The sequence below is a fragment of the Cryptomeria japonica genome, chromosome 4 (genome assembly GCF_030272615.1).
Source record: "Cryptomeria japonica chromosome 4, Sugi_1.0, whole genome shotgun sequence".
Classification (NCBI taxonomy): Eukaryota; Viridiplantae; Streptophyta; class Pinopsida; order Cupressales; family Cupressaceae; genus Cryptomeria; species Cryptomeria japonica.
This window is the reverse complement of record NC_081408.1, coordinates 567,305,523-567,333,428: the sequence shown is the minus strand read 5'-3', so window position 1 is coordinate 567,333,428 and position 27,906 is coordinate 567,305,523. Positions and strand designations below refer to the sequence as shown.

The 27,906-nt window shown below is 37.6% G+C and overlaps 1 protein-coding gene across 2 annotated transcripts in view; it reads right to left on the bottom strand.

Annotated features, from left to right (window-relative positions):
- LOC131036115 (replication factor C subunit 1) overlaps window positions 1-27,906 on the bottom strand; it is a 141,859-nt gene that overhangs the window by 96,492 nt on the left and 17,461 nt on the right. The window contains exons 8-11 of one of the 2 annotated variants that reach the window (XM_057967928.2): window positions 12,230-12,414; window positions 11,896-12,099; window positions 11,691-11,815; window positions 11,393-11,600 (exon numbers count right to left, since the gene is read on the bottom strand). In XM_057967928.2, the coding sequence (XP_057823911.2) occupies window positions 11,393-11,600; window positions 11,691-11,815; window positions 11,896-12,099; window positions 12,230-12,414 (722 nt within the window). The remainder of the gene's footprint in view (window positions 1-11,392; window positions 11,601-11,690; window positions 11,816-11,895; window positions 12,100-12,229; window positions 12,415-27,906) is intronic. The other variant, XM_057967929.2, reaches the window with a different exon arrangement.

Genomic DNA, 27,906 nt, shown 5'->3' with positions numbered 1-27,906 from the left:
TATATATATTCTATAGGCCTTGGATGTTTCACTATATCCTACAAGTATTCCCCTTTTTCTAGAAGGTTCTAGTTTTAGTCTTTTCTCTTTAGGTACATGTATATAGACAGGACACCCAAATATCCTAAGGTGGCTGATATCTGGTTTTAGTTTGGTAAACACTTCCTCAGGAGTTTTATCTTCAAGATGAGAGTGAGAACATCTGTTTTGTATATACACGGCAATGTTAGTTGCTTCTGCCCAAAGATTTATATTTAGATTCTGATCAAGAATCATGGCTTTGGCAGCTTCTACAATTGTCCTATTTTTCCTCTCAGCTACCCCATTTTGTTGAGGATTATAAGGTATTGTTAGCTCCCTCTTAATCCCTGAGTTTTTACAAAAATCTCTAAATAATTCTGATGTGTATTCCCCCCCATTATCAGTCCTTGGGGTTTTGATTTTGTTACCTGTGTAGTTCTCTGTTAGTGATTTAAACTCTTTAAACCTACTAAGGATCTCTTCTGATTCTTTACACTTCAGAAAGTAGATCCAAGTTTTCCTAGAGTAGTCATCAACAAAAATTACATAATACAAACATCCTCCTAGAGAGGGAGCAAACATGAGTCCACATACATCAGAATGAACTAACTATAATACTTTGCTTGTTTTCCTAGTACTATTATGGAAGGCACCCTTGATATTTTTACCTAGGGCACATCCCTTGCATGCCTCTGAATGATATTGCTGCAACTTAGGTAAACCTGTGACAAGGTTTCCCATAGATGACAAAGCTCTATAATTCAGGTGGCCTAGTCTTCTATGCCAAACCTCATTTGCATTTGTTGCTTCATGAATTAGGGTTAGGTTGGGCTCTGTGCACAGCTCATACAAATAGCCTCGTCTTTGACCAATGACTTTAGCTTTCTTGATGGAAGAGTTTCTCGGCCAAGCCAACACCTTGTTCTCCATGAAGGTTACTCTGTATCCGTTATCTTCTAGGGCTGATATGGAAACTAGATTTCTCTTGATGCCGGGGACATACAGTACTCCTTCGAGTTGCAATGATGTGTCTGTCTTCAGTTTGATGGTGCAGGAACCAATTCCTCTAACTGGATGTGAGGAATCATCTCCGATGGTTACTTCCTCTTCATTATCCTCTGTCATGGAGTCTAGCACTTCTCTAAACCATGTAATGTGTCTAGATGAACCACTGTCGATCACCCAGGAGTTAGATTTATTTGATGCATGGCTTGTAAGTGCTGAGTAGAGGACATAGTTCTGGGAGTCATCTTCTCTTTTAGATTTTCCTGCTCTGGCAAATGTGGCTTGTTTGGCTCTCTCTGGACATTTTGCAACAAAGTGTCCGAACTTATCGCACCTATAGCATTGAATATGTGATAGGTCTTTCTTTGAAGTGTTCTTGCCTTGATGACCCTTCCTCTTCCTAAATTGCTTCTTTTTGGTTGTCTTATTTGTGTTAGTATTTAGGACTTGAAGGTCTTCATCTATGTTTTTTTTTTTATTCCCATCTTGTTCAATCTTGATTCTTCTTGAAGACAATCGTCCCTTAATCTTTCAAACTTAGGATACTTGGACCTCGCACTGATGCCTTGGACAAATGTACTCCATCCACTAGGCAACCCATCTAGAGCAATGAGTGTCAACTCTTTTCTTTGGATCTCGTAATCCAGAGTTGCTAGTTCATCTCTTAGAATTGATATCCACATAAAGTAAGCGTTGATTGTCTCCCCCTTGTTCATGGTGCTATGATTTATTTCTCGTTTTAATGCCAGAGTTCGACTTGCATTTGATATCTCAAATGTGCTTTCAAGTGCTTTGAACATTTTATAGGTTGTCTAATGTTTTCTTATGATGGGCATTATGTTGTTTCTCACCCCATCAACTATTATTTTGATTGCTTTTTCATTTCCTTCAATCCATGCGGTTTTGTCAGATTCATTTTCAGGTTGATCATTTTTAATTTGAACAAATGAATCTACTTTGTTCTCCTTTAAGATCATCCGGATTCTGAACTTCCGGGCTGAAAAATCATCGCCACCTCCAAGTCTGTCTTCGATTCTGATTGCGCTGGCCATTGGAGAAATGTGATGTAGTATATAACCTTGTTCTTAAATTATTCACAAAATTGAATAGCCTCAAGTTCGATCAACTTGGCTCTGATACCATGTAAAGTTATATTCAATTGCAATAAAAGAACTATTATATATATGTGATAATATTGTCTAATATTTATTGTTTAATTTGCAGGCTGAAGGAGAGAGATCATTTACGTTTTCTGTGTCTTCTCCAAATGATTCATATTGGGCTTTATATGTTTAGAGGACCAGTCAATGGATGTCTTGACCGGTCATGTCATTTAGACATGACCGATCAAGGCACCCATTGATCGGTGCCTCTTCATAGTGCACATCCCGATCTATGTTACATTTGGTATCTAACATTAATAATTAAACTCTTGTCCGAAGCGGTGTTTAGTTAAGATGCTTTGTTAATGACCCGAACAGGTTTATGAACTAAACTCGATAACAACAGCATTCTATATGTTATCGGGTTAATACCCCGATAGCATATTAATGCCGATCCATTTATGGATCGACATTAATGTGCTATCGGGTTACTAGCCCGATAGCATTAGATCGACGCTTGACTATGTTAAGCAAGTCATCCATCTAATCCTTCTTTTATCAATGTCAATATCATAATCATGATCAATGTTGTAATCTGATAAGCATATTCAGTTCGGAAAGCATAAGTCAGATAGCATAATAAGAACAGAACAGAGGAGATTAATAGGTTAGGAGAGTCTTATCTTGCAGAAGCTACTAATGCATTAACACTTATTACCACATGGAAGCCCCTCGTCACCACTGGATACTCTTATCCACAAGATGGACTTAATAACAGTTTCCTGATAACACCCTACTGAACAAACAGCATTAATTTCAGATATAACTAAACAGTATATTTTCTTGGGTAATGTTAAATCTGACTTATTCAAATAGTGTATATATATATATTCAGAACAGTAATATTCTAGTATAACCATGTAATATATATTTCCAGCATCCTTAATAATATCGGTGCTGTTCCTAATACATACAAATAATACACTGACTGAAAGAGAATGCTGTATTCTTAATTGAGACAGGGACGTAATCCCCTTAACCGTTTGTGGTGGACAAAAGTCTGACCTTATGTGTTTGCTGATTCGGACTTTTACTGAAGATGGTCTATGCCCTTTTTAATTATCTTCTCCTGATTTCTTTCTCATTTCCTCCCATGCCTTTTTTTTTTCTCTTCACTTCCCTCCCCCTTTCCTACCTCTCAATGCTTTAAATGAGAAAGGGACGGTGATGACTCGAGGAAGAGTCACCACTATTCAAAGCCGGCTGACTTTTCCAAGGAGTTGCTTCCTTAGGATTACATGGGACCACTTTGGAGATTAGGGACTCATTTATTAATTTATTTCATCCAAAACATTTCATGAATATCATCATTTTATAAATATTAATTAATTAATAATATTATCAAACAAACATTCATTAACTATTAATTAATAAATAATAATAAAATATTAATTAATTAATAGTGATTGCTACATTTATTATTAAATCATATTTCAAAGTGGGGACATTACAGAACAAGACAAAATAAACTACATAAGTGGAGGCAATGTCCATCTACTTGCATTTTCCCATTACATTCAGTCAATTGACAAGCCCACCTACACAGATGGCGATTTCAATTACTACAGTAACTAAACCAAGTAGCTGGAATGGCCATTAGATCTTCCAATTCAAGAAAAGCTTCAATGTCTTGATGCCTCAACTTTGAGATTGGAAAGACTTCATAATGGTACACCTAGTGTCATCATTTAGAACAACTTTATAGGGTGGAGGTGAGGTTAATAAGATCAGGATCGCCAAAGACTTGAAGCACATCAAGACTCTGTATGTTACACCACTCATACCCCCTACATTCTTTAAAGGAAAAAAGAATATTATTGCACCCATGATATTGAAAACATTCCATATTCAAAACACAGTGCATAAGTAACATATCCAAATCTTAATTAAGATTACAAATCACCCTCCTATTATGAAGGTTTCTCTTTGACATTTGAATTTATTATTGCAAGTAACTTTTATCATCTTTAAATTTATTTCTTTCTTTCTTTAACAGACATCTAGTAAGGATGCAATATAAGAATCAAAGAGAAAGCAAGAAGTCAACAAGTAAAATAATAATAATCCCTTCAAACCAGGTCATTAAAACAAATTGAACTTGTTCTTAACCCCAACGTTCCTATTGTCAAGTCTTGACATGCAATGGAGAGACTCACTGAAATGATGCGATTTGTTGTATACACAAAGGGGCTTACACTTTTCACTTCTACAAAGCTGAAACTTTGAACATCCAATATATCAATCCAATGATGCTTTCTTCCTAAACTAACTTAAACTTCTACCAAACAAAGATCAAAAGGACCAGGGTTAGGGAATCTAATCTAAGACCTATGAACAATGATAATAATGGATAGTGCTTAAGATAAATGGATTCCTTAAATCAACCTTTGCTTCACCATGATAACAATAATTACACAAAATTGATGTGATCTCCAAAGGTAGTCAGAGATTTTCATATTGCAAACATCCATTTGGTGCAATCCAAATGAACATCCACAATAGAACTATTGACAAAATAAGGTTCAGACTAACCATACATTGCAATTTGCAATCAACAAATTACAAATGGTATGAACCAAGGAATTCATCATATATCTTCACATTTCTCCATCAAAATCAATGAACTTTAACTAAAACTTGAGCAGTAGAAACCATGTAAAATGTTGAAACTTCATACAAAGATCCACCATATCTTCAATGAAAATTATGTATTGATTCCAACATTATCTTGGCAACAATTTCTAATCTCCTCTTACTACTACTACTTCTATTATCGACTTCAATTCTATTATTACCACTATTAACCTTTACAAATGAAAAGGGCAAGCCTTTTATAGATTTCCAATTACAAATCAAGGGTCCAGATTGATTCTAGATCAATGGCCAAGATAATTCAACAAAACCCTGAGGTGGGGTTAGTTATAACTAACACCACTTACAACATTTTTGACCAATGAGAAATTTGCACAACTTTGAATGCACGTCCTTTGTAAAATCATATTAAATGTACTTCCACATGCCAATTTCCTTCTTTGCAGGAGTCAGGTTCGATGAATTTGGACATGATGACCTTGGATTATTTTTTAGTGGAGATGAGTAGGTGCCACCTTAGCTTTTAGACATCTTATAAACTTTCTTCTTTCTTCATCTTGATTTCAACTCCACTTCTATATCATCATAAAGAAGTCTCTGCCTCTCTAACTTTGATTAACTCTTTTGAAACTTTGATTATTTATTTTGCATTTCATCTTCTTCACCATCCTCCTTGATGTCCTTGACCTTGATCTCCTTGCCATAGTTGTATCCTCCATGTTGTAACGTCCTTCCCTGCCATCTTCTTGAAATGTCCTTGATCTCGTCTCCCTTCACATTGTTGTCCTTCATCATAGAGCAATCCACTTCCTTGCATTACTTGAACCTTGACCTCTTCATGTTGTTGCATCTTTCTCCATCGCTCATCGTCCTTCCATGCATCATTCCTTGCATCAAAGATGAAAAGAAAGAGAATTCCTTGGATCATAATTGTGAATAAAACCATATGTTAACTTTGAAATCCCATGGGTAAAATGAAAGAAATCTTATGACAAACAAATGAGAGTTCAAAACTTGCATTCCTAATTTATTTTGATAAACATACTTCAACGAGAAATTTGTGAAACAAATCTTAAAATAACATCAGTAATCCACCACAATTGCTTATCAAACCCTCCTGCAATCACATTTACAATTCTTATTGAAGTGATGTCTCAAATCTAGAAATGATAATGTTTGATATTTGCATGTGCATAAAAATTCTGGAAAATGATGTTCCAGGTATGGAAAAAAATGATCAAATTGTTGATGAAAATCGACTCAAATCTAGATATTAATGATTTCTTCTTCTTCAAAATTGCTTCTTCTAGCCTTTAATGTTAACTCCTTATGATCCTCCCTCATCTTACTTGAGTTGAAAATCTGTTTTTCTTCTTCAACTAATCACAGCTATCTCTGGAAGTCGCCTACCCTGTCCTGGATTCACTCTTCCATGTTGTTAGATTATATTGAATGGAAGTATTGTTCCTTCCATTTGCTTGACTTCTTCTTCGCTGTTAACATCAACTTATTCTAATATTAGTTCTTCATAATTCAAGAACTCCTATCTGATCTTCTTGCATTGAATTCAAATCTGTCTGCTGGAATTCGCCTCTGCTATGGAATTCACTCCATCAAGCACTTCCTTTTCATTAAACTTCTTGGCTTTGAAACCTGATTTCTCCTCACAAATTCGTTTTCTTCCGAGCTGGAATTTAATCCTTAATTCTGCTCCAATCTCTGCTCCTTATTTCGCTATTGATTCTACCTTTAATTGATTTGAATTGCCTTGGACTGATGTTAGAAATGACCTCCTTGACTCACCTTTATAGGCGCTCATAAGGGATTGCACCTTCTTTGATAAAGGTTGGCCTAGCTCAAAGCTTCATTTTGTTTTTCACACTGCAAACCCTCTCCTCCTTCAAGTTGGCCCCCTACCTTCAAATTTTGCATTAAAAAAATGAATTTTTAAAAGGAAATTTCATTGTTCTTTAATCAGGTTGGCCTCCTTTCATTTTAATTTAATTTCACCATGCCTTGAATGATATAAATACAAGGTGAGCCCTCATATTTTTCCAAGCAGATTTCATATTGCTTATGCATTTATCCCTATGGATTTCTACCCTAGGTCCAATTTTCTTGGTAGGATTTTGAGATACACAAGGAATTTTTCAAGCGGAATTCACCCTAAGTCATGGAATTCCAAGTGAATTTTAGTCTTTGCCTTGCATTTTTTTTCATCACTTGCATTTTTAGTGTTTGCATGGGTGTGTAAGTTAAGCATATTGTATAAAATAAAGTTATGTAAATATTAAGTTGTTGAGAAACAACATAATTTTATGGTGTGTAGTTGTATAATAATGCAAGTCGTAAATACAACTCACAGAGTATTTGTAGGGATTTGAGTTGTTAAAACAACTCATATTATTAGGGAGTGGTTCCTAAAATGTAGGAAATCAAACTCCTATATATTTATGTGTGTTGAACGAATATGACATAAGAAAAACAATATTATTGTGTGGCTTGTCTGATTTTCCCATATTTTCTTATTTTTATTTAAATTCATCAAAAAAATCAGGGATTTTCGCTAGTCATGGATTTTGATTTCATCCAAATTCTTGAAAATTTTGGGGATTTTAACCTATCATAGATTTTCAACTTCATCCAAATCCTTCAAAAAAATTGGGGATTTCAATTAGTTATGGAAGATTCCAAACTCATCAAAATTTTCGTGGAAATTCCAAACTCACCAAAATTTTAGTAGATTTTGTCTATCGATGGATTTTGCAAGGAAATTCCAAATTCATAAAAAAATTTGTGGATTTCACCTTGTCGTAGATTTTACGACTTCATGGACTTTTGCAACTTCATCCAATTTTCTCAAAAAAATCATCTTGCATGTTTTTACTTGATCTTGGAATTCCTTAATCTCAAACTCGGAAATTTTCCATCATTATCCTCTTCTAATCCACACTTAAATCATTTTTCCTTCATTCCTGATTTTTTCATAATTTTTCAGATTTCACTTTCTTGTCATTGGTAAAATTCTTACTTGAACTTTTGGAATTTTCCTTCACAAATTCTCCTTAACAACTTTCTTCTTGACAATTTTTTCTTCACAATTTTTTAACTCCATGTTTCGTCAAGCAAATTTCCCTCATGATTTTGCACTCTATCTATCATCTTGAAGATCATTCATTCATGCACTTTCAAACTTATTTTCCATTCTTGTCAAGGTCGGAAATCTGACCTTGACAATGAATTCTCCCTGCTTTGGGACTGAAACCTTGGATCAAATGCATATTCCTTGTTCAGATCTTGGATTTTCCTAAATTCCTTAAAGATTGATTATTTATTCCTCATCCTAGACTTGGATTTCTTGACTCAACCTACCCATTCCTTACAAAGTCATTGCACTCTAGGGTTATCTCATGGATTGATCAATGTTATCCTTCGGATTGACAAGACCTTGCTATCTTCTCCCAAAGGCTAGGAGACCAAAAACTACTGCCAAGCCCATATGCAATGGGACGTGTGTGTTTACAACACAACCGGTAGCACCCCTCATAAGTGTCTGAGGGTGAGAGAGAGAGAGAGGCCAAGATCTTGGGGGATAGAGGGAGAGAGAGAGCGGATAGAGAGAGAGCGGAGAGATGGGATAGTGGGATACATGCAATATAACCTAAAGTATAAGTATACTTTGTTATATTTCATGTATATGTTAAACACACCACAAGACTGAGAGGGGTGTGAATCAATCTGCACCTTAAACTAATTTATTCTCAAGCTTTTAAACCTCAAACCAAAATTATATTTTCTCTGCAATAATAAAACATGAAACCATAAAACACAATACACAAGAGAACGCCATATTTATGTGGAAAACCCTAAGCTAGGAAAAACCATAGTGAGAATCACACTCACAATATGAATAATTGATTACAATGTTTTAGGCTCAAGGCAAAGTTAGCTCAATGCTCCTGATTTGACTTACAACACTAAGGTGCACAACCTTAGGGAAAGCTACAATGGACATGCATTACTAAGACACACAATCTCAGGGCAAGATACAATAGACTTGCATTACTGAACCTCACTGCTCCAAGGCAAGATACAAATCTACACAAGCTCCCAAAGGACACACTATCTTCCTGCAGGCACATGGAAATGATGAATTGAAATGAACAAGATCTCCTGATCATGATACTATCTTTGAACCAGAGTGTAAAGCAAACAATAACATGGCAAACATATCTCACACATTCACTGTCTCAAAACTCTGTCACAATGAAAGACATGATCATCAATGCTCATCATAAACTAGCATTCGCACTTTTGCTTCTCCACTTATGCATGCACATCATTCACAATTAATTCACACTATCCATCATCAAATTCACACATCCACACATCTATATATACTAAGTTATTCATTGAACCCTCAACTAGGCCGGCCACAGACAAAATATACATGAATTACACAAGGTTGGCCACCATGATCAACTATGCTAAATGCGGTCCACTCCAGGAGATAAAGGGGACCCAAATACATCAAAACAAGTCTTCTAGAGTCAATTCCAACGAACCACACATACTAACACATCCTCCAAAGTCGGCATCAAATGTAACGTGTAAATAAACAATAAAACATGTTAATTAATTAGCCCAAAAACATCACCCAATGCAAATTACTCAATGTGGATCTTCATACACCACAGTAAAACCCATGAAACCATCTTAATTCAACCTCCAATGCACATCCGGACCAAAAGAGTATGATCCAAATAAGATAAATCAACTAAGGCTAGGGACCAACACAACTACACACCGAGCAACAAAACAACATAACTTCATTTGTTGGGCAAAACAACACATAAAATCTGAACTTGAACATTGCATGAACCATATGAATATGTCCTCCAAAACGCAACACTTCAATCATCATAGTGGAGCAATGTGGAGCATTCCCTAGCCCAGTGCTGACAGAGTCTTATTCTTAGCAAACTGCAACCATCAACTTTACCATCTAAGCAACAAAGAACCTGAAAACATGATAGTGCAACATCCACAAAACATAGACATCATATCCAGAACCGCAAGCCATCATCATCAAAGATTGGAGGAAAGCAGAGCATCCTCCATAAGGGCATTAAATACTCTTTCCTGCATATTGTAACTTCCACTACTTGTCATCTTCCGGAAACACCTCAAACTTACTCCATATCACCTCCAAACAACATAACATATGAACACTCGTTCCTAACCACATACCACAACCACACAACTAAACCACTACAACTTCATCACCTTTGTCACCACTACACAAGCACAAACTCATGACACTTATGTCAACACTAAACAAGTTTGACATTAATGACTACACAAACATATTTGCAATAGTATATATTCTAATGAAGAGAATTAGACTGACTTGAAGACAATCATGGGGAGTTACATGCTATATTTCATGTATAATCTTGGGGCATTTCATTAACCCAAAAAGAAATTAAATTTTGTTATGGAAAAAAAAAATCAAAATCTGGCTGAATCCAGGAGACGGGTTTCGCTCTAACTCGATGAGTCTGCAAGACTCGACAAGTCTCACCTAGACTCAGCCGAGTCAGACTTTGAGCCCCCAAGACTCGCCAAGTCCAAGCGAGTCTCAGAACTCTAGCATATGAGTGCAAGGAAAACCCCGGCAACCCAAAATTTTGACAACTTCGACAATCAGGCAAAATGCAAGGCCTTCAAGGTAAGGTTTGGAAAGTGATAGGAAAGGAATGAAAGGATGAGCAACGTCGAACCTCTGACAAGGCAACAAACATGACTTAGCCAATTTTGAAAGGATTGGAGTGGGGAGTTGACATTGAAAGGGAAGGAATGCATTCATGAACAACCTTGAAACTCCAAAATCCCAAAAACCTCAACACATACCAAATTTTGGTTTTTCAACTTGGGTATTCAACTAAACTTCTAAAGCATGAAAAGATGGCCAATACAACATTTAGAGGCATAAATTTAGCAAGATGACAAATTTAGAATTTCTCACATTGGTTATTACTTATTAAAAATGGGTCAAGATATTAAGAATTTAAGACACAGAAAAGAAGGGACTCAAGCAAAAAGGACATTCCAGATTTGGGCCCCAACATACCATGTGATATCTCACTAAAACAAATGATCTACATAATTTTTATTATACTGCAATTATATTGTTAGAATTTTGTTTGCAGAGATAAATGATTAGAGGACATACATATGTAAGATGTTCTTCTGACAAGTATAAAATCTAACTCTGCAATACCCCATTACTCACTTATCCAAGGACAAAACTACAAGTTAATAACTGCAGCAAAGAATGATTAGCAGAATCCAGTTAAATAGCATTTTTTGTCACAGTTGCAGCAGGTTAAAACCACAAAAAAAAGGGCAAAAAAATATAAATGCATATAGCATAATTATACATTGTACCAGCATTAGGTAGACATATGGTAGACTGATGTTCCAATAGATTCCTTGATCCTGTTATGCTTCTTACAAACATGAACTCTGAAACATAGAAAATGGCAAATAAACAGAGAAAACAAAACTATCTACATAAGATGCAAAAAGCTTCCCAAAAAACAAAGTACCTGTTGCTTTGTTGGCTTCCTAAAATTCAAAGCAAGGCAGTAGTTGACAAGACTTTTCAATTTTTGATTGTAGCGATCATTACAAATGCAAATTATGGGTATCTTGCTCATTTTAATGCTGGATATAAGATCTGTTACTCCTCCCCTATCTCCTCCAGACATGCCATCAACCTCGTCCATAATTAAAACAAATTTCTGACACCTTGAACTGCAGAAAACTAAGCTATATCAGGGTCAAAACATGCTAATATACAAGCATTAACTTAACTGCGACTCACCTTCCAAAAAAGTAAATTACCTATTTGAGTGGCCAAAATTCAAAGCTTCATTGTTGATTAACTCCTTTACTGAATTTGATGTGCTCCCTCCAATGCCTCTTTCTATCTTAGCATCAGCCTTCCCACGACTGTCACTAGCATTAACCTAAGTCATCATAATTAGCCTTGCTTAGAAAAAGACTACCATCTTCCATCTCATAATGTGCACAAAAGCAAGATTTTTACCTCAATCGTTGTGAAACCAAGCATCTGACTTATCAATCTTGCAGAAGTTGTCTTCCCAATACCAGGCGTCCCACTTAACAGCACTGCCTTTTTTGAGATGTCACTATTGCTACCACTACCGCGTTTTTTGCTTTTAGTTCCCTTATTCTCAACATTTAGATGTTGTTCATCCCAATGTGCCAGCCAATCATGTAACTGTTTCACCTGTGAAGAGTACCCATCACAAGGAAAAGCTCAAAATAGATCTCCACATACCCGTTCACATCTTCAAGTGCAATAAACTCAATATAATCCAAACTTAACAATCATATACAAAGGTGAAGTCTAAACTCACTAAGACATCAAGAATGATACATACAATGGATTGATTCCCAATTATATCATTAGGAGTCTTTGGCCGATACTTCTCTGTCCATATTTCTGTATTTCCTTTAACATTTGCACTTATTTTCCTGTCTGGAACCTCGGGCTGCAAACATTTTTCACTTGTTTTCCTGCCAAAATCCTTGTTGATTTGACCTTGATTGGAAATCAAAAATAAAGTGTTAAACAAAGGAAAATATTCAACCTTTTAAAAGAGCATTTAAAGAAATATTGGATGCCAAGAAAAGTAAGAATCAAGTAACTGTTATGTGCAAAGTTTTGAATCTTTTAAATCTGTACATTATTTTTCTCACATTATACCAAAATATATATATATATTTTCATGCCACACCCAAGAAATATATATTACAATGGCAGATGTTATATTTTATCAGCGTTTATCCGACTTTCTGGGAGAGCAAGACAGACCAAGGGGGGCACTGCAGAGTTTATGGGGCAGGCAAAAAATTTCCCCCTTTTGGGGACAGTAGGGAGGGCAACAAGGGGGCGCTATTAAAATAATAGATTTATATTTTTAAAATACAAATAAACTAAAAATAACTTAATCAAACTAAATAAAGTCGAAATTTTAAAATGCTGAACATTTAAATATCTATTAAAAAAAAAACATGAGCTGATACGCAGTATATAATTCCTATTTTACCAAGTCCCAGTGGAGAACTAGCCCCAGACCAGACACATATGGGTACAGCAGGGATTCCTGAGGGACCTAGTAACATGGTTTTAAAGATCAAAGTCCAGGATTACATGAGGAAAGGAAAAGATTTACAGAGAAATGGTATACCATCCACATTAAGGATAACACACATACAAAAAAATGGCACAGCATAATGATGCAAATGAAAATATGTGTTTGCTTCTGTTATTTACTGAACTATCATCAACATGGGTCATTTACTAGATAGTTGATAGTACATAAGACCTTAGACACACCAGAAACAATCAGTCTTCCGGGACAATTAGAGAGATGCATTGACAGGGTTATTATTTGTGTAAAAGTGGCATGCAGGAATCCAAATTTAACATGCTGCATATCACACATTGCACATTAAATGTTAATATCTCCAATATGTTAGTAAAATTACAAAGGCTATAAAGCATGTTAGTCTGGTGGTCCAAGATCTACCAGACTGATTACCTCTTTTCAACCTTTCACAAATGTAGGTGTTAAGTGCCCTTTGGATACCATTGAGTAGCATATGGATGGAGACAGATTAATGATACATTACTCATCCCTATGATCTACTGTTGCTAAGACTAATTGGCACCACAATTGTCTTCTTCTGGTCATGGCTCTATCTCTTCTTGAAGTTGGGAGCCCTCTACAAATCCTCTTTCACAGCACATCTTAGGGGCAAGTCCACATTACCAATTTCTTCTGTACTAGCAACAGTTCTTTGGCTACGAGTGTTAAGAGAGGTTCTATGAGAAATTGATTGCCTCATAGTGTTGTCCAGCACTCCACCTTAGCCCTGGACTTATTCAATGAGCATTCCCAAACTCTGCATTGGTATTTGTACAGTGATCAATGATAATACTGTTGGCTCCTCCATCATCTCCAGAATAATAGTACCTAAGGTTTTGTATTCCCCACCTGGGCGGTCTTGAGATGTCCCACTCAAAAACAACAATATTTTAAATTTTAAACTCAAAAAAACTGCAAACTGAAATTCTTTTTTCAGACTTCCAGAATGGCTAGCACAGTTATCAACTATTCAACACTATATTTTTCCAGAAAGTATATGCATCATTTAATGACATCATCAACTAACAACATTCAGATGGCCAATTAATGATCTATGCTTGCATACAATCCACTGGCAATTCAACATTACACGGAATCTGATATAACAGTGCCAGGAAATAAAATTCTCCTATGTCTGCAGTTCACAGACTGTACCAGGCCTGAGCTAATTCCATGCTTTCCTCAACTATGCTGGCACTAATGACGAATGATGCTGATGAAGGTTTTGAGAGGCCTCTGTAATCGCTCCTGCTGCTTTCCTAATATCGCCAGACAAACATCAAATGAGAAGGTTACACGGTGTAAGGGCTGTCATTGTGATTTGCACAATCTGAACTTTGTCTTAAGCATCCCTCGATCTACCCGATACCTTATGTTCTTGGCAGCACTTCAACAGCGAATTAAACTGCACTGTGAATTGGCTCGGAACAAGCAGACAACTTAGAGAAACAATACAAATGCAGGCAGGGGTGACGTCCTACCTGTTGTGACCTTTTTCACACATCGCCTCATCACAGATGGGGACCCCCTGTTTTTTCATTTAGGGTTTTGCTTTGGCATCGCAACTGCTAATCACCAATCTTTTTGCAAATGAGGAGTTAAGAGTTTTGAGAAGTCATCCCGAGCCAAGTAGAGAAATCATGCTCAAAATAGTGTTTGAACATTGTCAAAGTGCTTAGAAGGTCTGAAGGACAAGGATCACAATTGCTTTGAGTCATTTCTGACAACTTTCTATTTTTAGGAATTTCTGCTTTTTTGCTTTTTTTCTAAAAATAGAAAGTTTGATTTTTGGCACTTTGGGCACATTCTGGGAATTTGTTTTTTTGGCTTGCTTTTTGCTTTTTTCGCTTTTTGCTTTTTCCCGCTTTTTTGAAAATAGAACCTAGGTTTTGTTCCTTGGGTCATTTGGTCAATGCCCATGTCTTCAAATTCAGAAAATTGTCTCTTTAAGTACAAAAAGCAAGGTTATGTTTTTTTCTACTTTTTTGTGGGATTAGGGTTTTGATCCTCAAGCCGTATCATCAGTGCCCATGTTGTCAGAATTGAAAAATTATGTCTCCAAGTGCAAGAAGCAAGGTGAAAACCCTAATTAGGGTTTTGTTCCAAATAATCCAAGTATAAACATGGCAGGTCAGATATGAACATAGAAGTCTGGATGAAGGTGTTTGGAAGAAAAATGGCTTGAAAACCTCAAAATTTGCTCAAGTCTAAGTAATATGGCTGAAGAAGATCAAAGTCCGCCATGACCAAGGGAGATCCAAACCCACTCAAGCAAGGGAGAACATGGCAGGACATTGGCAAAGTTCGCCCGGGGTGTGGATGGCTTGCCAAGCTCTAAGTCCGCCTAGCTCATGGAAGATTGTCCAAGCATCTTCCAATTCCGCCTAGCCTTGAGAAAGGTTGGCACATGGTCTTCCAAGTTCGCCCAAGAACATGTAAGGTTGGCAAACAAGTAGCAAATTCCTACCTTCAGTTAAGAAACTCATGGCCAGAGTCAAGCAAACTCCTACCTTTGGTTAAAGATAAGCCAAGCAAACATGGCACATAAGGTTCCAAGTCCGCCCTACCTTGGCCTAGCACACATAAACTCCGCCTTGGCATGGGACACATGAAGTCCACCTTGGGAGGATTGTCCAAGCATGTCTGAAGTCCACCCCTATGATGGATGTCCAAACTTCTCCAAAGTCCGCTAGGCATGTATAAGGAAGGGCAGGCTGTCTTCAAAGTCCGCCTTGAAGGAATAAAGCAACATGGCATAAAACTCACGGACTCCGCCCTTGTCCAAAGGTTGGCAAACTCCACCTAAACATGTGAAGATGGCGAGGTAGACATGAACTCCGCCCAAGGGGTGTATAAAGATAAAGAAAGTTGGCAAGACTTCTTCCAAGTCCACCCATGCCATGAGACCCTCAAACTCCGCCAAAGCATAAAAAAAAAAGGGATGTCTAGACTTGTGTGAACTCCGCCTTGTCTGAGAAGAGCCAAAGTCTGCCCTCTAGGAGAAACGCATAAAAACAAACAAAACAAAGTTAACAAGGATAGAAAACAACATGTCCAAGAGAGTTCAAAGTCCGCCCTCAAAGAGATAAGGAGAAAAGCTAAAGCAAATATGTCACATGGTCTTCCAAGTCCGCCTTGGCTTGTGAGCAATCAAGTCTGCCAAAGAAGAAAGCAAATTGAATGATGATACATGGAAGGTGAACTCCGCCCAGCATGAAGAATGTCTAAACAAGCCTAGACTCCGCCGAATAGATGAAAGCATTAAAGCATGGCAAAGAGCTTTCAAAGTCCGCCCAAGGACGTTGGCAAAGATAAATTTGAAAAGAAGATTGTCCAAACAAAGATGAAGTCCGCCAAAAACAAGAGGACATTGGCAAAAACAAAAGAATGGATAAAATTGTCCAAGACAAGGCATAAAAGGATGTCAAGAAGGGAATTGTCTTAATATCCATAAAGTCCGCCCATGCTACATGGAAGAGGGCATGAGACTCTCCAAGTCCGCCATGTCTTGTCCACATCAAGATCCGCCATGAAGACAAGGTTACAAGAGGGATAAAAGCAAAACACATGGCAAAGAGAAGAATGTCTTATGCCTAGCGAAGTCCGCCTAGGCAAGGAAAGGTGGGGGTTTGGCATGACAAAAGAAAATAAAATTTACTGAGGTAAATTGCATAAAACACAAGTTGACTAGGCATAAATGGAATATGTGAAGAAGCCTGAGCAAGACATAAAAATTCGCCTATGGCTCAAGGATAAGACATGAAGATGATCAACTTGCCATGGCAAAGAAAGAAAATGGCTAAAGGGAAAAACAAATTTGACAAAGTAACACATGAAATCCAGGGTCAAACAAATGAACGGGTTGGAAAATAAAAGTTTGACACATGAAAAATGGCTAAGTGTGGAATTTTCCACAACCAAAAGAATCAAATTTTGACTAAGTGTTGGAGAAGAAACGGGAAGAAAGAAGAAGAAGAAAGAGGAAAAGTAAGGAGAAAATGAATAAAATCCTTGTCCAAGGGCGGAGTTTGTTCTACTCAGCACAAGCCAGATCCAAAATTGAAGGCAAATCCACAGGCAAAGTGTGTCCGAGCATAGAAATGTCAAAATCTTGGCTAGGTGCTAGAGGATCCACATGAAGGTGTCACAAAATAAAATTAGCCAAAATTTGGCTGTATGCGAAATACTTCACAGAAAAAGTTCCAATTTCCTTCATTGTGGCAAAGGCACAAGAGAATTCTTCTCCAAAATTCAAGGCACTTGAAAGAGTTTCCAGGCATCAAGAAAAGTCTTCAGGCTTGGCAAAAATTGACAACTTCTTGAAGGATTTCATCTCCTAAAGAGTCGAAGACAAGCTCCCAATCAAGATCAGATAGTGGCAAAAGGACTATTCCAAACAAATTTTCATACATAGACAATTTTTCAGCACAAATTGGAAAATTCAAGGACATTCAAAAATCAAGATCAACATGTCTAGGTTCAATGAACCTGACTTATCCAGAAGCTTCTAGAAGGCACACTTCACAATCTAACAACCTTCTATTTTATTATTGGTTTTTATTTAGCAAGAAGGACAAGTGTCCTCTAATGTAATTTTCTCATTGGTCGAGAGGTAGTTAGTTGTAACAAACCCTAATTAGGGTTTTATTTTGTAATCTCGTTCGTTGATGTAAAATCAATCCTAGCCATTGAATTGTAATTGGGGAGCCTATAAATTGAGCTCACCCCTCATTTGTAAATCATGGAAGCATGTTGCAAAACATGTTGAGATAAGGAATTGTTGCTTACAACTGCCAAAGTAATAAGTAACGCATTGTTCAAATTGATGGTGATTACCTCTCTTATTTTGGAGTTGGCATGGTTCTTATCTCTCATCATAGTTTAGATTTTATTTCAAGTTGTTAGATGAATGAAGGATTTGATAGTTTAGATTGGTGAAACTTTTGCTCATACTTTTGTTGGATGGATGATTTTCATTCAATGTGTAAAGTTAGCCTGAGCTTAGATGTGGAAGCTTAACTTCTACTTTGAGTAATATTGTTCAATTGTTGGTATTATTCGTAAGTATGAAAATTTTGAGCACAACCTTAGAAGATTGCACGTGCTTTGCGTAGTTGTCCTAAGTGTGGCGAAACGAAGTGTTGTGATTAGTTTCACCCAATCTTTACCGTCTCTTAAATTCATAGGAATAGATTAGAATTTCCAAACCTTATCTCCTTTTTAGTTTTCTTGAAATCCATGATCCAAAACCCAAATGATATATATCTTCATTGTGAATTGAACAGGCCAAGCGTAAGTCCCCCTTGTATTTCAGCACACACTACCCAAGAAGCTATCCACATAAAGTCGCTCGTTCGCACATATAGACCTTGGAGTCGCCTTGTGGTCTTTCTCACAATCTTGGCACAAGTAGTGATTTTGTTCAGGAGAGGATAGAGTATCCTTGGATATTTTATTCTGAATGTTCGGTATATGATACGTACACCAACACTACCAGCAGGCGCCTTCTAAGATTTTTGTCTTAGAAGAGCAAGCGAACTACGTTTTGAACTCCAAAAAATGCAATGTCTTCTTCATCCACAAAATCTATATTTATACATTATTCTTCACAAGTTCGCCAAAGAAGGAAAAATCCTAAACCCATTATGCAAGTCAGCCCTTGGAACTGTAATAAAAATTATTTGATAATATTCATCTGAACACGTTATCCAAGTCATTAGTAAGAGCAAAATTATTTTATAATATTCATTTATTAATAATTTATTATTTAATATTTATTATTTATATAATTAAGTACTCGGAAAAAAGGGAGGGTGTTGACCAACAATACCAAAGACTAGCTAGCTAACCCAACCTAAATCAGGATCATCACAACAACTTAGTCTTCATATTTAAATACAAACATATCACTCCTTACAGAGTCATGCCAAGAGAATGAGGATTTCCGATTCAAATAAACACCAAGAATACTCTATGCCAGAAAAGAGACCATCAACCCAAGAATTATTTCATATCCTTAATTAAATCTAGAACTTGTACCAAACCCAAACACCAATTTGAATATTCAACAATCCAATCTTTCAAGTCGTGACAAAGCATAATAATATTTAGCTTATAATATCATTTGTCTCTCATTCCAATAAATTGATTCATACAATATTTACATACTTGGGATACAAAAGGATATAATATCAATAATATAGACTTCTCCTTATTTAATGTTGTTGATGTGTTTTTTATGCACATGCGAACACAGAATAAAATACCAAGGTATCTTATCCTCTCTTGAACAAAGTTATTCGAATGCTGAAGATTTGCCTAAGGATCAATCGAAATACAAGGTAGCATCCCAATCATTGTTCCTCCAGTCAGATAGATCCACATCAGCATGTCCAGATTCAATGTACTTGACATACCAGTGATAGCACAAACTTCGAGGCACCTACCTTGGTTTCCTATTGGTCCGCACTCATGAAAAGTAATTTTATCACTGGCTAAAGGAGTTTGTTATAACAAACCCTAATTAGGGTTTCCATCTTGTAATCCTAGCCATTGATTGTAAATCAATCAGAGCCATTGAAATGTAAAGAGCTCTCTCTATAAAACTCTAGCTCTTCATTTGTAAAGGTTAATAGTGGGTTAATAGAGGTTAGAATAGCAAATAGAATAGCGATTAGAATAGAATAGGAGGAAAGGGCAAGAAATTGTTGCCTAAATTGTAAATGAACTCCATTTTCATTGAAGTTATGGTGAAGTGTGTTGATTCTTTGCAATATGCATGGTTTCTTGTTGAATCTTTGTTTTAGATGGTAAAAAATTAGATTGAATGAAAGAAGTTATTGAATGCACTCGCGTGGAATCCACCTAGTCCAAACCACTAGCCTCTTACTGACTATAAGTGCGCCCGTCAATTGGCATAGAATGAGCTTAATCTCGAGTCATTATGCGTCTATTGTTCATGCATTAACTTGAATGGTGATCAATGTCTGATGGTGTAACGATTTGAAATATATTCAAAGCATCCCTTAGAAGATCGCACTGAGATAGTGTCAGATTGTTCAACCTGATGGTGAGACCCAACCCAGTAGGACTCCACCTAGTTGTTCATCTATCTTCTCGCATTCTAGGTCTTAGATTAGACTTTCTGAGCCCTTCACCTTTTGCTATTTCTTTATTCTTCCCGGTGAGTAAATAGGACTTGAGTTCCAGCAAATCAAGCGCTCAGGCATTCAAATGTAAGTCTCCTTGTGATTCCAGCATAATCACATCAGACCAAATTGAGCTTATCCACACATAGAGACCCTACATATAAGAACCTTGGAGTTGCCTCGATTGATCCTTAGGCGAAATCTTCAACATTCGGGGAAACTTTGTTCAAGAGAGGATAAGATACCTTGGTATTTTATTCTGTGTTCGCATGTGCATAAGAAACACATCAACAAAATTGGCGCTAGAAGGAAGGCATTATCGCGATGAACGCCTAAACAGTTGATATCCAGATTTTATCAATTTCTATTTGGGGGAGTAATTTTAAGGACTTTTCAACCTTCTCCCACGCTCAACAGAATTAGGAGTGCCTGACAACGAATGCAAACTCTTGAAATCCAAGGAAGATCAGTGGAGAGCCACCCTCAATGCCCGACAGAATTGAAGTACAAGAAGGCATGATTGTGGATACATGAGTGAAGCAGTTAATGTTGGAAGTCACCCTTTGGTATACTTGCATAACAAAGAAGTAGTTCACGCAGCTGGAACCAGTTGAGCTTTCAAGTTGAATTTGAGATATTCAAGATCTCTCTTATTCCAGAAAATCCAAAAAAAGTAAAGAGCAGAAAAATAAAAAATAAAAATAAAAATAAAATAAAATCAAAAAAATCAAAAAATCAAGATTTCTCAGTGGAGCGACAACAGTCTCATAGTGAGGATCAACAAGTTGATTTTCCTCAACTTTGGTGGAGATTAAATACACAGCTTTATCCACGCCGATTGTCTGAGTTTGCAAGGCCAGGGTAGTGTCGAATCCATGAGACAAATGAACATGATGAAATGCATTGCTTGAAATACCTATCAAGAATGGAGTCAGCAGTACAAGGAAAGATCTTCTTTTGGGATGTTCCTAGACCAGAAGCAGAAGAAGGCAGTTTCAACATCCCAGAAAGCAAAGATCCTCTTTCAAGCTTCTTATGGATGATCGGGAATCAGCTTGTTTTGAATGGCGAAATGCGCTTGGAAGGCATATTACTACCATTGTGGTGTAGGATTCATAACGCACCTCACTGTGAATTTACTTGCTCATTGTGTGAGATGGCCATCAACCAAGTCAAATATCAGTTTGGAATGCCAGCCTTATCCGAAGAAGAGTGCATCGTGAACAAATCCTGGGGTGCACATCTCGCAGCGGAATTCAGAAGAACATATGAACAAGATATCACTACACCTCCTGATTGTGAAGGAAGCCAGTTGCAGGTCGACGATACAAATGCACCAGATGATCAATGTATTGCAATAAGTAGCTCACCATGCCTTGCGCCTGAAGAAGAATGCCATGAAACGAAAGTTGAAGAAGTAGTTGAGAATGCTGAAGTAGTGGCAAGCAATGATCAAAGTGGTGAGAAAGCAATCAAAGGAGAAGATGACTCATTCCTTGAAGAATTTTCACTCATACTACAAATGGAGATTATTGAGAATGAATTGCAAGAGGTTTCAAGTAGCACCCTTGGAGAAAACAATCAAGTTGAGATGTTGAATGAGGAAAAACAAACCATCATAAGTGAGTTCAGATATGAAGAACAATTCGAGGGGGCACTCAGAGACACCATCATCATCATGCTATTTGAAGGGGCACTGAAGGATCTTATAGAGGAAGTACAAATGGAATCGCTGCCAAAAAAATTTCAAGGCAAACAAGATATGGTCAGTTATGTGATTCATCATCAACTTCAGCCTCCCGAGACGATGCTTGAGAATGAGATGCCACCAAAGATTGTATTTGATCAACTAGAGGAAAATTTTGAATCTCAATCCATCAAGGAGTGCTTAAAATTTGAAGATATGCTCACAAAATTTCAAGATGGTGCATGGTTTATGCAAGATGTCACTATGAGAGTAAAGAAAGTTGAGTTATTCGAAGGGACGCTTAGCTTATTCAAAAGAGAGCTTGCAAGCGAGGATCAACATATTGCGAATGCTTGTGGAACAATGCATCACCAATGGCGACCTCCTGAGGCTGCTGATGATCTCACTTCCGACAATACACTTCTATTTGAGCAAGCATTTCCATCTAAGCCTGAAATATGCCAGGTTGCCTCTTTCCTTAATCCTAGCCTTGAAAGTTATTAAGATTTTGATTATGGGAGTTTTGGGAAAACAACTTGCATTTGGATTGATCATGGACCTAATGAGTTGCCTCAACTAATTATCTTACATGAAACCTTGCTTGAATATGAGAGATGCATGGTGAGAGCTTCCTTTTTCGTATTCAAAGATGAATTTGCTCGACTGACAACCATCTCCTTTGCCACGCTCCTATTGCACAACCTGAGAAATCATGTAAATTCATGTATATATTTAGCTTCTTTCAGTCGTGTCAAGTCTGGGAGTCTTGTACATAGTTTTAGAGTAGGTTTTCCTTTCGTGTGTTTTAGGTTAGAGTTTTTTTGAGCCTTGTTCTTAATTTGCCTTGAGTCATTTGACTCGTGATTCTTTGGTGGCTTGGGTAGTTTAGTTCGTTGGCTTTTGGTTTGCTTTAGTTTAGTTTGCTTTGAGTCAGTTGGTCGGTTGGTTTGTTTAATTTAGATGTCCTTAGTGGGAGCCTCCATTTGTGAGAAAGGCGTTTGTGTTATTTCTCACACACTGGCAACATCTTGGATTTTATGTTTGGTTCATTTCTTAGATATCTATTCATGAAGAGCTTTAAATCCAAGGTTATTCCTCTCCGACTTTATCATCTGGTTAGGACTTGTACTTGACTTGGAAGGGAATCACTTTTTATGTCTTGATACCGACATCTTTTGGTTACTATATCTTTACACATTAATAAACTCCAAGTCATTATCGTTTTCAGGCAAACCTGTGATTAGTGAAAAATCTAAAATCTGGCTTCAGCGCCACTGCAATCCTCAAACCCTAGTAAGCTTCACTGCTTACGAGCCAAAGGAATTGACGGAACGAAAAAGCAATATCAAAAGAGAAAAATGAGAAAATGAAAGAGAAAAATCAAAAGAAAAAGAATTGAAGAGAAAAAGAAAAGAAATATCAAAATTGGCTAATGGGAACATGCGAGTAACTCCATCAAGGCTATGGACGCCCAGCTGGAAATGGAGCAATGTTTGTGAGATTGTGGCGATAACCTCGTCGAGACTATAGACGTCTGACTGGCAGCGAGCTCTATCCAGGATGCTTATGAAGTTTAGATAAACTACGTAGCTAATCACAGGGGAACCTAAAGGTCATAGTCGTCTTGTCGAGAGGAATGAATACACTTACACACACGTGGGTAATCAAAGACTAAGTGTCTTGATCTGGTTAAGGATTCTCCTTCCACTTTGAGTGCATTTTCTAGTCGCCTGATAAGTTGGATTGAATATTCCGAAGGTTCTAAGTGTCGATTGGGTCTTTATCTTTGAAATGTTCAAGAACATTTATTCGAGGTGGTGCTAGATGTTGTGACGCATTAACACATCGCTCCATTGCAAATGGGGACCCCTACTTTTTGCTTTTTGGTGTTGGTTTTCTTGGCTTAGTTTTTTAGGTTCCTGGCTATTAATCTTTGCATTAGAGAGTTGCCAGAGAGATCTTTAGGATAGCAAGGTCTGCTTTAATTGAAGTGGGTCAGTAGGTGGTCCAGGTCAGGGTCTCTGTTGAAAGTTTCCTCTTAGTTAGGCCTAGGTCTTGCTTCTAGGGTTGAGTCTTGATTGAATTTGACGAAGTGTTTGTGTCATGCTAGGAATCTTGCCTTTTGAGGCCTATGTCATTGAATTAAGGAAGTGAATGGAGGTATGTGAGCAGGTGTTCTCAAGGATTCTTCCCTTTGAGGGTTTGAGATTCTTCCTATTTATCCTTGGGAAATGCCTAACAACTAAGCCTAGACTTAAAAGTTTGAGCAAAAGGTGAAGAATTTGAGCTAGATTGTTAAATTCGCTCTTGACCCTTCCAAAGGGACATGAGCGAAATCCTCCTTAGCTCCCTTTTGACTCCTATTATGGATAAAACCTTCACTTTAAGGTGTGGATTGGGAGGAAATTAGCTTGAATTCACCCTTTGGATGCCTTTCAACAAACTTGGACCTGGTAATTTGAAGAAAAGGTCATGAATTTGAGCATTATTGCAAAATTCGCTCCTAACCCTTCCAAAGGGTCCAGAGCGAATTTCCTTGCATCTCCTAACTTATGTCAAAAAGACTTGCTCCTACGCCTTGACTAAATGAGGAATGACCTATTTATGCCTTGTGAGCGTATTCAAACAAGATTGGATGATGAAAATGTTAGGAATTTGACCAAGATGGCAAATTTCGCTCATCACCCTTCCAAAGGGTCCAAAGCGAATTTCCTTTGATCTCCTTGTTTAGGTCAAAATCTTTGGCATGATTGAGGCAAGGTTGATTCATGCATACCTTTGGAGTGAGTTTCAACCAAGTGAGATGAAGTTCTATGAGGAATTTGAGCCAAAAAGCAAAATTTCGCTCCTGACCCTTCCAAAGGGTCCAAAGCGAAATTCCTAGAGGGGTATGTACCTTCCAAGGGTACACAAGCGATCTTGTCAATAGTTGCCTTTTGATCCCAAATTTGAGCAAAGAAAACCCTTAGGATGCCTTCTTAGAATGGACCAACGTTAAAACATAAGTAAAATGAAGGATAAATTGAGTGAAAATATGAATTTCGCTCCTGACCCTTCCAAAGGGTCCAGAGCAAAATTCCTCTTTAGGTCTTGTCCTTCCAAGGGTACCTGGGCGAAATTGTTAAGATGTACTTGCGATCCAAGATTTTGAACTAGGTGCCTCCTTAAGGTGATTTGTTAGCATGTCCCAAGGTGAGAGCAATGTGAATGAGGGTGAAATATTGAATGTTTGAATGACATCTAAGGCTAATTCCTCAAATTCGCTCCTGACCCTTCCAAAGGGTCCATAGCGAATTTTCTTAGATCTCCCTTCTTTGCATCAAACTTAGGTTCCAAAGCTTTAATTGAGGTTGACTGAACTTAGAGGCACCCCTAGGCATGCATTTGAGTAGGTCATGATCACTAAATGTGAGGGATTTGAGCATAATTGTCAAATTTCGCTCCTAACCCTTCCAAAGGGTCTAGAGCAAAATTCCCCAAATGACCTAGTTGATAGTTCCTCACTAGAAGCATTGAATGGTGGTCATGCATGGCAAAGAAAGGATTCAAAAGTCAAGTTTAAGATAAAGCCAAGTGAAATTGAATGTGAACTAGGCCTATAATGCAAAATTCGCTCTTGACCCTCTCAAAGGGTCCAGAGCGAATTCCTTCTAAGCTCCTGACCCTCTCAAAGGGTCCAGAGCGAATTCCTTCTAAGCTCCTGACCCTCTCAAAGGGTCCAAAGTGAAATCCTTAAAATGACCTAAATTGTCACCAAAGCATTGAGTGGACATCACTTTGAGAGTAAATTGGCTTGAGTATGATCAGGTAAGGGTGGAAAAGACAAGTCCAAGGTAAATTGAATGTGAATTGAGCCTAAAAATGCCAATTTCGCTCTTGACCCTTCCAAAGGGTCCAGAGTGAAATTTCCTAAAACCTCTATTTGCACCTTGTTTGGGGTCGAAATCTTGGTTCCTAAGGCATGGTTGAGGAAAGATTGATGTATACTTGCCTTGAGAAGTGATTTGAGGCAAAGAGATGATGAATTTGAGGCTAAAATGCAAATTTCGCTCCTGACCCTTCCAAAGGGTCCAAAGCGAAATTCACCTAAGCTCCTGACCCTTCCAAAGGGTCCAGAGCGAATTTCTTTAGGAAGTCTTGTACCTTGCCTAGGCCTTTGAACTAACCTATTCCTAAGCATTTTTTAGGGCAAAAGACTTGTTTTTGATGAGGAAAGGATGAGAAATGAAGTTTTATGAAGGAAAATCAAGCAAAATGTCAATTTCGCTCCTGACCCTTCTAGAGGGTCCAGAGCGAAATTCCTAGGAGGTCTAATGTTTTGCCTAGGCCCTTGAGCGAAACCTATTCCTAAGCAATTTTGGAGGTGAATGATTTGATCTTGGTAAGGTAAGGTTGAAAATGAAGTCTATGTGCGGTTAATTGAGCAACTCTGTCAATTTTCACTCCTGACCCTTCCAAAGGGTCCAGAGCGAATTTCATTATGCGCCTGTCCTTCCAGAGGGTCTAAAGCGAAATTGTTCTTAATGCCTTCTTGTTGATGGTTTGAAGTGAGAAATACCATGTTAGGATGAATATATCATAAGTCCTTGACACAATTTTTGTTTGTTTTGCAGATCGACAAAATCCAGATGGAGGAAGATCAGGCCAAGACAAGGGCGACCTCTTCAAGTTTCATCATCATCAAGGACACTTCAAATGCGTGAGAGAGGACTCAAGGTGCTACCAAGTTGAAGGACTTCAAGTGTTCAAGGAATTGCAAGCAATGGAACTAGCCAACCTTAGGGGCCTCATTCTACCACATGGAGAAACCACAGGATGTCAAAAAGAAGGATCTTCCAAATACTTCAGGGCGAAGTGAGCTACTAGAGGAGTGACTCGACCGTGAAGAGGCTTCATCAAGCACAAAAGAGTAAAGGAGTGGTACATCATTCATCGAGTACATCGAGGACGAAGGAAGATCAACCAAACCCAGTGCAAGGGTACGTTGAAAGAAGCAGATAGTTTCAGAAGAGTTAATCAAAGTTAGATTCTCATCATCATCACATTGAATATCAAGAAATACAACGTTCCTTGATTAACCAAGCACAAACACAAGACAAGGTGGCATTCCAATCACTGTTCCTCCAGTCAGATAGGTCCACATCAGCATGTCCAAATTCAATGTACCTGACTCACCAATGATAGCACAAACTTCGAGGCACCTACCCCGGTTTCCTATTGGTCCACACTAATGAAATGTAATTTTATCATTGGCTAAAGGAGTTTGTTATAACAAACCCTAATTAGGGTTTCCATCTTGTAATCCTAGCCATTGATTGTAAATCAATCAGAGCCATTGAAATGTAAAGAGCTCTCCATATAAAGCTCTAGCTCTTCATTTGTAAAGGTAAATAGTGGGTTAATAGAGGTTAGAATAGCAAATAGAATAGCAATTAGAATAGAATAGGAGGAAAAGGCAAGAAATTGTTGCCTAAATTGTAAATGAACTCCATTTTCATTGAAGTTATGGTGAAGTGTGTTGTTTCTTTGCAGTATGCATGGTTTCTTGTTGAATCTTCGTTTTAGATGGTAAACAATTAGATTGAATGAAAGAAGTCACTGAATGCACTCGCGTGGAATCCGTCTAGTCCAAACCACTAGCCTCTTACTGACTGTAAGTGTGCCATGCGTGGTCCATTGGCATAGAATGAGCTTAATCTCGAGTCGTTACGTGTCTATTGTTCATGCATTAACTTGAATGGTGATCAATGTCTAATGGTGTAACGATTTGAAATATATTCAAAGTATCCCTTAGAAGATCGCATTGAGTTGGTGTTGGATTGTTCAACCTAATGGTGAGACCCAACCCAGTAGGACTCCACCTAGTTGTTCATCTATCTTCTCGCATTCTAGGTCTTAGATTAGACTTTCTGAGCCCTTCACCTTTTGCTATTTCTTTATTCTTCCCGGTGAGTAGATAGGACTTGAGTTCCAGCAAATCAAATGCTCAGGCATTCGAATGTAAGTCTCCTTGTGATTCCAACATAATCACATCAGACCAAATTGAG